Here is a 13355-nt window from a genome sequence, read left to right as displayed (position 1 = left end):
CTCTCAGTCTCACTGGATTCCTTTTCATCGCTTACCAGTGGATATAACACAGATGAGAATGACTTCCCTTCCCCAGCAGTTATTAACTACTGTTTTAAAATAAAGGGATTCCGTGATTGTTTGGGGATTTTTTTTTTAAAGGTCCTGATACACTGATACTTTCTGTGTGTTTTCACACCCATTATTTGCTTCATCGTTTGGCCGCATTGTACGTGGAGTATATAGTAATTACTTAGCTATCATTTGTGCATTTCCCTATGTAATTTCACTTGGAACATTTGCAGCATTTATAATATTGAGCTGCAGTAGATGTTACATTTCAATCTTTCTTAACTTTATTTTTTCTTCAGAATTTTTTTCAAGATATTTATTACTTCTGTATTTCTCAGGCTATAAATAAAAGGGTTCAATACAGGAACTACTATTGTAAACAAAATGCCAGCAGGAATATCTTTATCCCCTTCTTCAAGCAAATTTGGCCTAATGTACATGAAGAAAATAGATCTGTAGAATAATGAAACAGACACAGAGTGTGAGGCACAGGTAAAAAAGGCTTTGACCCTTCCCTCTTTGGATTTCATTTTGAAAATTGTAAAAACAATGAACATATAAGAAACTAAGACATTACCTATGGTAAAGACCTAGGGGTAGGGGTCAATACAGGAGAGTCTGTACAAGGGAAGAATGTTACCATAGAAGTGGTTGATGTGATTAGATTCACAGAAAGCTAACCGACATAGAAACCCCACGTGAATCATGGAATGCAGGTTTCCAGCTATGAATGCTCCTGCGGTCATCTGAAAGCAGAGTCGCTTGGACATCGCGGTGTGGTACTGCAGCGGATTGCATATGGCCAAGTAGAGGTCATAGGCCATGGCTAACTGAAGAAAGTAGTCTGCGGTTTCAACGGTGCAAAGAATATAAAACTGTATATTGCACTCATGAAGGGAAAGTTTTCTGTCTTCAGAAAAGAAATTCTCTAACATTTTAGGAGTAATAGCACAGGCACAGCAAAATCCACAGGAGTCAGGTTACCCAGAAAGATGTACATGGTTGTATGAAGTTGACGCTGTGTACAAATCAAGGCCACCAAGCCCAGATTCCCCATCATGGTGGCCACATAGATGGCAGAGAATGCCACAAACAGAAGTGTCTGCAGCTTTGGATGATCTGCAAATTCCCTTAGAATGAACTCGTATTTCATGGTGTGATTTTCTTCAGTCATTCCTGAGTTCTCTGAACAAGAAGTAAGTTAGTAACTTATACCATGCCCCAGACAAGTCTGTGTTTTCCTTGGCTCATAGGAAGAGGAGCATCTCTACTGGGCTTCCTTGTAGCACCTGGGCTTTGGTACATGCCTACTTGTTAGCAAGAACCAGTCTTTCAGTTCTACTATGTGTTTTGTGTATTTATTCAGTATTTTCCCAGCACATTGTCAAGAAGAACTTTGACCTTGATGCACACAGTTGGCTGTTAATTTCTCAAGAGAAACATTCCAAATGAAAAATTTCTCTATAGGTTAGGGAAGGCTGATTCATGGCCTAAATGTCAGCAGTTAGTATCAGTGCTTCTGAACAAATTTCAAAGATTTTATATGTAGCTATGAATAATAATGTTTACAAGGCTACTAAGACTACTTTTGTCCAAACATATTCAAAGCAGCATTATGAACAATACCCAAGAAGTGGAGGCATATTAAATGTTTATTATCAAATGAATCAATTAATAAAGTATAGTATACATATGTTATGGGGCATTATTCCATCTTCAATATAAATGAAATTTCTACACATTTCAACAGATATGAACCTTGGAGACATTATGCTATATTACATAAACTAGACTAAAAAGGAAAGATACTATATGTGCTGTTTACATAGGTTCCCTAGATAAGTCGAGTTTATATAAACATAGCCACAAAATATGAAATTATAGTTTTGAGTGAGGGAAAGAAGTAGAACTATTATTAATGAGCCTGTAGCTTCAGGCTGAGAAAATATACAAGAATTGGCAATAAATGATGATGATGTTGTGTAATAATGGGAATATAGCTGGTGCATGCCACTGACCTGTGCACCTATCTGAGAACACAATTGTCATTTTTGATATTGTATATCACTACAGTAAAGATTTTATTAAATATTGTCTTATTTGCATATTTATAATAACTTATTAGTTTCAATTTTCATAATTATATTCTTAAAAATAAAATTCTTTGGGGAAAATGGATACTATATGCAAGATAATTATACCCTTGAGAGGTGGGTAGGAAGAGTGTTGTGAATGGAAGTAAAGAAAAAAAATATAATGTGTTATGGTAAAAATTCTGTTACTTATGCCATTTGTGCACACAATGTAAAACTATGCATGGGATGATGAAGAAATTTGAATGCATGGAAAAGACATTGAAGGTATGAGTTAAAAATTGAGAAAGCAGTATGTCACAAATAAAATAATCTGTCAAACATAAATTACATGATTATTTGCATAAATGGGATAATGTTCTTATACTCTTAGTCTATGCAAAGCTCCTTCACATGAATATGAATGGTCCCTGAGAAGATGTACAGGAAAATAACAGGTCTAAAAGAATTTTTAAAAATTAAAATGCTTCACATAATTACTAATCAGAGAAGCATCATTTGAAATAGCTATGAGACTAAATTTACCTACTAAACTGTGGGGGTTTTTTGTAACTTTTTAAAAAAATTTTTATTTATTTATTTGAGAGTGACAGACAGCGAGAGAAAGAGGCAGAGAGAGAGAGAGAGAGGAGAGTGGGCACACCAGGGCTTCTAGCCACTGCAAACGAACTCCAGACGCATGCGCCCCCTTGTGCATCTGGCTAACGTGGGTCCTGGGGAATTGAGCCTTGAATCGGGGTCCTTAGGCTTCACAGGCAAGGCTCAACAACTAAGCCATCTCTCCAGCCCTTTCGTAACTTTTTTATTGACAACTTCTATACTTACATAAACTGTTTTTTTTTTTTTAAAGGAATGATAATGTGTACAGTTATACTAGAATATATTGAAAGGTACTGTTCCTGAATTCCTGGTAACTGCATAAATTGATCTAGCCAGTATAAAATAGTTTGATAGTAGATCAAGGAAACTCCTAAAAGTTCACATACTTTCATCAATGAAGCCAAATGCATCATTACATAAATATATAAATTTTACCACCAAGACACTTAAATAATGTTCACTTTAATAGCATTTGGTGAAAGTTCAAAAACAAGTGATAATGATTTAGTATGATTAAGTAAATGTAGGCTATACCTATGAGGGCATATTATGCCATCATTAAAATTGTACTTAGTACATTTAAATGATAAACTATACACAGAATATTATAAAGTAAAAAGTTTGGGGGCTGGAGAGATGGCTTAGCTGTTAAGGTGTTTGCCAAAAAAGCCAAAGGATCCCAGTTTGGCTGTCCAGAACACATGTAAGCCAGATGCACAAGGGGGCGTAAGCATGTGGAGTTCGTTTGCAGTGGCTGGAGACCCTGGCATTCCCATTGTCTCTCTTAAATAATAAATAAAATATATTTGAAAAACAAAAAGAGTTTTATGTCAAAAATAGTCCTAAATTTTACATAACTATTTAAAGACAACTTAAAATGTTAATATAACTTTTCTCTGTAAAATGAAATTATATTATCCTTTGCCTGTTTTTCTTTTTATTTTGTTATATTTCCAATTTCAGTAATGATTATGTTCATCAAACAAAAAACACATGATCTTAGGTCTGTTATGTTCCATAAACTGATAACTCCATTGTAAGTATTAGAGACTCCATTAGTGCTTTCTTTGTGTGCTTTATAATTTCACAGTGGATAATGTCAGAATGGACATGGTGAGGACATGCCTGCTCTGGTTCTGTAAAAGCAGAATGAACATTTAGAAATGATAATACTTTTCTGACCATTTTATGAGCCACTCAGGAATATGCTCATAATGTCTCTGTAGAAAGCCACATCCAAAGTGCCAGTTTTTAGTCGTTTTATCATTAAATACTCCCATGTTCTTCTTAGATACTCACACTTATTAGTTTCTAGATATTTTAAAGACTTATTATAGGCCACTAGATACATCCTTATAAGCATTTATAGTACCTTAGAGGACATCTTTTGTCAATCCATTTTTGTTAATTTGGTAATTTTTGATTGATTGGTCTGATTTTGTTGAATATGTGCTCTGTACTTCTACCTTTTTTAAGCATCTCATTGACCCTCGTACAATTTGCAGATCCATTGTTTCTAGAGTCATTTAACCACAACTATGCTCCAAATATCAGGAACATAGGAAAAGTATTTGGGGAGAAAATAAGTAGATTTCTTTTTGGTTTTCTGAAAATATTGAACTTCTGAAATCTCAGATTATTTGAATTTTAGGAACAGGAGGAAAATTAGACATTTAAAATCCATGCGACATTTTTTCCTTAAATACTGTATTCTTGTTACCTTGAAGTTACAAAACATAACGTTTCTCTTAGTGTCCCTGTTTCATAGAATTTGGCCAACCACGTATGTTTCACGCTGATATTTAACTTCACTTTCTGTTTTTTATTCTTCCAGGAATAGGAACAGAGTCTCCCTAGCATTATGGTAGAAGTCTAAAAGAGATTTGAAATTATAATTTTTGCTAACGTAATTTATATAATTCATACTGAACGCATAATTCATAATTTATATTGTATTTCACTGTAGAGAGTAATAAATCATTTTATTTAAGTTGAAAGAATAAGCCACATACTTAAAAAAGTTTACTAATGTATTCTATTACTATGATGTTGTCTATTTTTTGGTACATTTAGACTCCTCAAATTCAGAAGGGATACAAGAGGATGGTCATTTGTCTAGTGCTTATATAACACACATCAAGGAAAAGGGAAGACTTTAAAAATTGAAATATTAGAATTTCAAGAACAAGCATCATAAAGAATATAGATAAGTAAATATTTTAAAAGTTGGTTATTGTAGCAAAAAGAGTTAGCTTCTCCCTTACCTTGATTTCCCTGAGTTTTATAGAGACCAGTGGGTTGCCTGAGGGATATTAGTTTTTAAAGAGGATCTAGAAACAAACACTGTTACTCATATTTAAGAGATCATTTCTACAAAGAGGTCAATGGTAATACCTATGTTATTGGTAGAAAACGGTTTAACTATTCAAAATAATTCTGAGGGGATTTATTTGGCACTGACCTCAGAGAACAGCCTGGGAAACCCAACTTTTTGAACATTGTAGGCACACTAAATTGGAATGATTAAGCATTATCCTTTGAGGATTGGCAAGACAAATGGAAAAACTTGAAAATATGAAATGTAGTGTATTAATTTTTATTCATTTCATTTTATCTCATTTATCTTATTACCAATATGAAGATAAGAGCCAATCACATTTTTAAATTCATTCCTCTGTTTTTCGAAGTCTTAAGTTGGTTCCTTAACTAAGTTATTATGAATAGTACTGCAATAAATATTGGTGTGCAAGTATCTTTGATACAGGTCACTTAAAATACTTTAGGGTAATATCTAGCAGTGAGTATAGCTGGGTTATGGGAAAACAAAATTTTAGTTTCTGGAGAAACCTCCATATTGACTTTCATAGTAGCTAGTTTACATTTCTACTAACATTGTACAAGGAGGTCCCTTTTGTTCACATTCTCACAAGCTTTGTGGTTATTTTCTTAATAACTGCCTTTCTGACAAGGATGAGAGAGATTCTCAATATAATTTTGATTTACATTTCTCTGATGGCTAGTGAAGTGAAACATCTCTTCATGTTTATTGGAAATTTGTATCTCTTCCTTTGTGAATTGCCTGTTCATTTCATCAACTCATTTATTGGTTGGATTGTTTGGTTTCTTATTGTTCAGTTTGTTGAGTTCTTTGCATGTCCTAGATGTCAATCTCTGTCAGGTGTAAAGTTTGCAAAGTTTTCTCTCCCACTCTGTGGGCTGTATTATTTATTTTGCTGCATAGAAAATTTTCATTTCTTCTTCTTTTTTTTTTCTCCTGCGGTAGGGTCTTGCTCTAGCACAGGCTGATCTGAAATTCACTATGTAGTCTCATAGAGGCCTTGAACTCATGGAAATCCTCCTACCTGTACCACCTAAGTGCTGGGATGAGAGGTGTGCACCACATGCTCAGCCAGAAGCTTTTTAATTTTATGAGGTCTATATGTTTATTATTGGTAGTATTTCCTGAGTGGCTGCAGTGCTATTCAGAAATTTATTGTCCATGCTGATATTGTGAAGTATTTGCTCTATCTTTCCTTCAAAATTCAGTGTTTTCAGTTCTTATAGTAATGTCTTTGGAATTAGTTTTTATGCAAGTTGAGAGATATGGCTTCCCATGTATAGAAGAATGAAGTTAGATCTCTATCTCTCACCCTGCAAATATCTTTGTTAGTTGCTGCTCTCAGTTAACACAAATGTTTATGTATACACATACATAGTCAATAGAATTGATTGATCATATAGGTAGCCTATATTCAAGGGACCTTCACACTACTCTTGAAAATGGCTATACTAATGTGATTATCAATAATATACAATTCCTTTTTTCTCTGACCTCCTGCCAATACTTGTTTTATTTGCATTGTATGTGTATTGGATATGCATTTTCACAGCTGGTGTGCATGTTTGGTGTGGGTAACACATATGCACATATGGTGGAGGCCAGAGGTTGACATGAAGTGCCTTCCTTAACTCTTCTTCACAACCTTTTTTTCTTTTTGAGACACTGTCACTCTCTGTACTTGGAGTTCACTGATTCAGCTAGATTCTCTGGCCATCAAGCCCCGGAGATCTTCCTGTCTTTACCTTCTGCACCCTGGAATTAAAAGTGTGTGCCATTTTTCTGGCTTTTTACACAGGAGCTGGGGATTCTAACTCAGGTCCTTCTGTTTGTACAACAAGTAGTTTACTCACTGAGTTATCTCCACAACCATTTTCTTTTTTGCTTCTCTGGTGATAGCCATTTTCAAAGGTGTCAGATTGTATATAATTTTTGTTTGTATTTCCCTAGTTACTGATGATGTTGATCATCTTTTCCATCTGACTGAAATTTGCATGTCTTCTTTTCAACAATCTTTACTCAGGTCCATTGCCAACTTTACAGCATTACAAGTCTTTAGTTTTCTAATGTCATGTTATGCTATGTTAACTGGAATTTTATTTTCAGGAGCCTTTTAGTTTAGTACACTTCCATTTGTCTTTATATATTTCTTTTTAATTTATTTCATTGTGTGTGTGTGTGTGTGTATGGTATTTGCATATGTATGCACTCTTGTGGAGTCCTGTTCATTTCTACAGTGGACAGAGTGGACCCTCAGATGTCCTCTCCTTTGCTCCTCTGCTGTATTTTGTTTTGAGCCAGAGTTCCTTTTCACTAATACTGCAGCTTGTGGGGTCTCCTGTGACCCTCAGGTCTCTGTTCCCTTGTGTGACTGGGGTTACAGCTATGTGGCTATGCCTAGCTTTTTACCTGGGATCTGGAGATTTGAACTCTGACATTCTTGGGCACCCTAAGGCCCTTGTATGTGAGTAGGAAGCACACTTGTCCATGGAGTCATGTCTCCAGCCCTATACAATTATTTTTTTCCTTTTTTTTTTGTTTTTGTTGTGCTTTTGGTATTATGTAAAAATCATTTCCTAGAGTAAAATCATGGAGTTTCCTCCCTGTTTTCTTTGAGTAATTTCAGTTTCACATCTTATGTTTATATCCATTCTGTATATGGTATGAGAGAATGATTAAATTTCCATCTTATTCACATGGATATCCCATTTTCCCCACATCATCTATTTAAAAAAGAATATTCTATACCTATGTTATGTTCTTGGCATCCATATCCAAAATAAATTGATGATTTGTTCTTGGATTTATTTCTGGACTCTCTGTCCTTTTCCGTTGGTGTGTGTCTGTTTAATATCAGTACCATGTTCTAGTTTCTCTTCAGATGGTATAAATCTTTTGCCTTTTACTAATGCCAATATAATTTTACTTTACTTTACATTTTACTTTAGTTGCTCTAGCTTTGAGGTAGGATTTGAAATTATATATTACTTAATTTTGTTCAAAGCCTCATTAGCTATACTTGATACTTTGAGATTCCACACATAATTTTTTTTCTATCTCTGTGCCAAATGTCACTGGGATTTTGTTATGTTTTACATGGAGGTTGTAGCTTCATTATTCTACTTAGAATACTGAGGAACTTTTAATAGCATTAATTTTTTTCAATCCACAAATATGGGCCACTTTTCCATTCATTTTTTAAAATTATTTTATCATTGTTTTATAGTTTACAATGTAGTTACCACTGATGTTTTTGGTAAATTTCTTCCCCAATAATTTATTTTATGGTCATTTTAAATGATTTTGTGTTTTATTGTATCAGACAATTTGTAAAGCACACATGACTCTGGTTCAACCATCAGTACACAAAGTGTTTTATTTTTTGCTCTGACATAAGCACAATTTCATAAAGAGAACATTATTTTCATCTTTGCACACAGCCCTGATGTAGCACCATCTAGGTAAGGTTAAAAATACAACCTGAAAGTTTTCATATTACACTAAAGAGTTAAATTTTGAGCAGTTAATGTCACCCTAGAGGTGAATGGATGGCAACCATTATATTCTGTTTTCCTCATCAGAGTCAGTGAAATTATGTAGTGAGACAGGCTTGTTGGTAAAACAGATCTGTCTCCACAAGCACTTTGCCTGGCTTCTGAGTGCAAATAACTCCCTGTGAAGAATGGTGGAAGGAGCCGGGCATGGTGGCACACACCTTTAATCCCAGCACTCGGGAGGCAGAGGAAGGAGGATCACCGAGAGTTAGAGGCCACCCTGAGACTAGAGTGAATTCCAGGTCAGCCTGAGCCAGAGTGAGACCCTACCTCGAAAAACCAAAAAAAAAAAAAAAAAAAAAAAAAAAAAAAGAATGGTGGAAGGAATGTAAATGGTATGCCTGGAGGGCAGATACAGTATAAATAAAGTATAAATATTATCCAAATGAACTCTGCATAATCACATGCTTTAGAACTATAGAAAACAGCATATTAGTATTTAGGTAAATAAATTAAAGGTAAAAAGAAAGATTTCACAGTATTAAGGTATCTACAAAAATAATCACATTGCTAATCTTTGTTTATACATTGAGGTCTTATGATGTTATCTGGTGGACCAAAAAGTGATTTTCATCATCATAGCTCCTAATATACCAGCTTCTGAAGTGACAATGCTGTCTACAGACCTAAGAGTTGTCACAACACTGCCATATTTCTGACTAACCTAACTAACCATATATAAATTATTTTCCCTTTATATAATCCTCCCTGATCCACACGAGTGTATATTATCATGCGTTGTACAGACATATTGTCTACCTACTGACTTTCTGATATGCTGAATGCAACTGGAACTCAAGGTGAAATTATGTTTACCAATTTGGAAAGTCCATGTTATTAAAAATTTGTATAAATAAAACATTTTAAAAGTAACTTTTCTTAGAAGTAGATATGCCATGTTTAACCATTTAATCTCATAATAACTCTATTTTGGACATATAATATTCACTTTCATTTAATATTTTCATTCTGCACTACTTTTTTTTGTTTATTTAAGGTAGAGTCTTGCTTTAGCTCAAGCTGACCTGGAAATCACTTGGTAGTCTCAGGATGGTGTCAAACTCATGGCAATCCTCCTACCTCTGACTCCCGAGTGCTGGGATTAAAGGTGTGTACCACCACACCAGGCTCCTTCACTACTTCTGTCCTGAACAGAGTAGTGTTCCTCACATGCTATTAAAATTGCTTCTTTAGTATTTAGCCGCCACAATTTTGATTCTCATTCTTGAAAGTGATTTCATCTGATGATACTTCACAGTCCCTACCTCCCTTCGGTTTACCCGAAATGTTGCTCTAAGCTATTATAGTGGGTTGATTATAAACATTTATATCATGGTACTTTGCATTTTAACTTCAAATTTTGAGCTTCTTTTTTCAAGGTAGGCTCTCATTCTAGCCCAGGCTGACCCGGAATTTACTCTGTAGTCTCAGGGTGACTTCGAACGCACTGTGATTGATCCTTCTACTTCAGCCTCCTATGTACTCAGATTAAAGGCAGGCACTGCCATGCCTGACTTTTGTGTTTTTTTTTTTGGGGGGGGGGATTGGGGAGCTGATTATCCTGGAAATAAACAAAACCCATGAGCTTTGTAACTACTATGTGGTTACTTAAAGACTTCAAAGTTTTGGTTTAATTTTTGTTAACTTGTCTTGAGCTGTAACACAATTTGTTTCCTTAAATATATTTAGAGAAATATTTGGCATATTTCTTTTTAATTTGCATGCATTATGATATTGAATATTTTAATTTCATTTGGAAGTTTTAGCTAAATCTCTACCAGTAAAGTACAGTAGATGTCATTTGTTCAGTTTCTTGAGTTTTTTTTAAGTTTTATACCTTATTTTAATTTAATTATTTATGAGAGAGAGAGAGAGAGAGAGAGAGAGAGAGAGAGAGACAGAGGGAGAGATGCAGATAGAGAGAGAATGGGCTTGCTAGGGACTGCAGCTGCTGCAAATGAACCCCAGACTCATGTGTCCTTTGTGCATCTGGCTCACGTGGGTCCTGAGTAATCAAACATAGTTTCTTTGGCTTTGCAGAAAAGTTCGTTAACTGCTAAGCCATCTCTCCTACCCTTGAGATAGTTTTGTTCCTCAGAGTTTTTTGCAAGACACTTTTGACTTCTTTATTTCTTAAGCTGTAAATGAAAGGATTTAGTAAGGGAACAACTACTGTAAACAAAATACCAGCTGGTATATCTTTATCTCCTTCTTCTAGTAAATTTGGTCTAATGTACATGAAAAGAGAACCATAGAATAAAGAAACAGATAAAAAGTGAGATGCACAGGTAGAAAAGGCTTTGATCATTCCCTGTTTAGATTTCATTTTTAAGATTGTAATAACAATGTAAAGATAAGATATTAAGACACTACCTATTGTGAAGACTTGAATTGAGCCTGCAAAGAAAAACATCACAAGTATATTGACATAGGGGTCAACACAGGAGAGTCTGTACAAGGGAAGAATGTCACAATAGAAGTGGCTGATGTGATTAGACCCACAGAAAGCTAACCGACATAGAAGCCCTACATGAATCATGGAATGCAGGTTTCCTGCTATGTACGCTCCTGTGATCATCTGAAGACAGAGTCTCTTGGACATCACAGTGTGGTACTGCAGTGGGTGGCATATGGCCACATAACGGTCATAGGCCATGGCTGCCAGAAGAAAGCAGTCTGCGGTTTCAACAGTGCAAAGGAAATAAAACTGTGCCATGCATTCATACAGGGAAATGACTCTATCCTCAGAAAAGAAGTTCACCAACATTTTAGGAGTAATAGCACAGGCACAGCAGGAATCCACAAGAGCCAGGTTACCCAGAAAGATGTACATGGGTGTGTGAAGAGACCGTTCCTTTGAAATCAGTATCACCAGACCAATATTCCCCACCATGGTGATCAGATAGATGACCGAGAATGTCACGAACAGAAGGGCCTTCAGATCTGGGTGATCTGTAAATGCTGTGAGGATGAACTCATTTTTCAGGGTGTGATTTTCTTCAACCATTTCTAACATTTCTGAAAAAAATGTTGAGAAATAAGGCACCAGTTTGTAGCATAGACAGAGCACAGCAAAGCTGCTTTGCCTCAGGAAAAGGAACATCTTTGTATACCACCAGGTCTTTGACTGCATGCTCAGTTCTTAAGAACAACTAGTTTTTCTAGGCTATTTCTCTTTATTTCAGTGCTGGAGAGTGAACCTAGTGCCCTCATATGATAGGAAAATGTTCTGCCATAAAACTACATTCTTTGCTGTGATGATTGCACTTTTGCTTATTTTTATTAAGCACGATTCTGGTATATATTAAAAAGAATACCTTTATACTAGAAGCACAAGGTTAGCTTTTCAGCTACTGAAAGAAAAAGGGCAAAACACTTCTCCATATTGGTCAGGACAATTATTCAACAACTAGCTTCAGCCTTCCCACACAAGTTTGTTGACTTGTTTGTAGTAACTGAGGATGTTGCTTTGAATATTCTCCTTGTTCCCAATGCTCATAGCAGCATTATGCACAATGCCCAAAGGTGGCAGCAATGAATGTCCGTGGGGAGATGAGTGCAGAAAATATGGCATACATATAAAATGGAATATCAGGGCTGGAGAGATGGCTTAGCAGTTAAGCGCTTGCCTGTGAAGCCTAAGGACCCCGGTTCGAGCCTCGGTTCCCCAGGTCCCACGTTAGCCAGATGCACAAGGGGGTGCACGTGTCTGGAGTTCGTTTGCAGAGGCTGGAAGCCCTGGCGCACCCATTCTCTCTCTCTCCCTCTATCTGTCTTTCTCTCTGTGTCTGTCTCTCTCAAATAAACAAATAAATAATTAAAAAATGGAATATCATTTTTTTCTTAAAAGGGAATAGAGATTTACCATATTATCACCTGAATGAAGCTCTATGCTAAGTGAAATAAGGCAGACATAAAGGGCACATTCTATGAGTTTACTGAATTGAGGTAAGAATAGTGAAGTTCACAGTCAGATTATAAGATGCATATTGCTGAGAGAGGTTGGAATGGGAAATTTATTTAATAAGCACCGACTTTCATGGAAAGATGAAATTCATGACATTCTGGAGATGAGCAGTGGTGGCAGTTGTACAAGTCACACGCACCTCATGCCATTGATCTTTACAGTTAAATATGGCAAAAATAGTAAATATATGCTGTGTATAGTCTAGCTCAATAAATTATTTTGCTATGTATAGTTTAACTCAATTAATTAATTAATTTTCTTGTTTTAATTTATTTATTTGAGAGTGACAGAGAGAGGAAGAGGCAGAGAGAGAGAGAGAGAGAGAGAGAGAGAGAGAGAGAGAGAGGGAGAGAATGGGCATGCCAGTGCCTCTAGCCACTGAAAACGAACTCCAGATGTGTGTGCTCCCTTGTGCATCTGGCTTACATGGGTCCTGGGGAGTTGAGCCTCAAGCCAGGGTCCTTAGGCTTCACGGGCAAGTGCTCAACTGCTAAGCCATCTCTCTAGCCCTTTAATAAATTAATTTTAAGAGTATTTTCATTTAAACATTCCTAACAATTTTATTTCTTGAATTCTATTGTTCATGCAATTAGAGCATACAATCAAAACAGGGAGCTAATTACCAAGTATTGATCGCTTGGCATTGAGAAATATAGATGAAGATATATCGATATCTATAATCTATATCTATCTATCTATCTCTCATCTGTCACTCTATGCATCTATAGATAGATGTCTCTATCTATAGGAAA

General features: G+C 35.7%; 1 protein-coding gene and 1 pseudogene across 1 annotated transcript; both read right to left on the bottom strand.

The window, feature by feature from the left end:
• Positions 1–335: 335 nt before the first annotated feature.
• LOC101599199 lies at positions 336–1225 on the bottom strand (annotated as a pseudogene).
• Positions 1226–10692: 9467 nt separating this feature from the next.
• LOC123460273 (olfactory receptor 5K1-like) lies at positions 10693–11643 on the bottom strand. The gene has a single exon (XM_045148408.1). It carries the CDS (start codon positions 11641–11643, stop codon positions 10693–10695), a length of 951 nt encoding a protein of 316 aa, XP_045004343.1.
• Between the last annotated feature and the right edge of the window lie 1712 nt (positions 11644–13355).

This window comes from Jaculus jaculus, chromosome 4 (genome assembly GCF_020740685.1).
Source record: "Jaculus jaculus isolate mJacJac1 chromosome 4, mJacJac1.mat.Y.cur, whole genome shotgun sequence".
NCBI classification, from domain to species: domain Eukaryota; kingdom Metazoa; phylum Chordata; class Mammalia; order Rodentia; family Dipodidae; genus Jaculus; species Jaculus jaculus.
Note: the sequence above shows the minus strand (reverse complement) of the source record. Positions and strands in the feature narration are given on the sequence as shown.

Bases quoted from the DNA above. Each gene is read 5' to 3' on its own strand.
- LOC123460273 (XM_045148408.1), bottom strand. From the start codon at position 11,643: ATGGTTGAAGAAAATCACACCCTGAAAAATGAGTTCATCCTCACAGCA.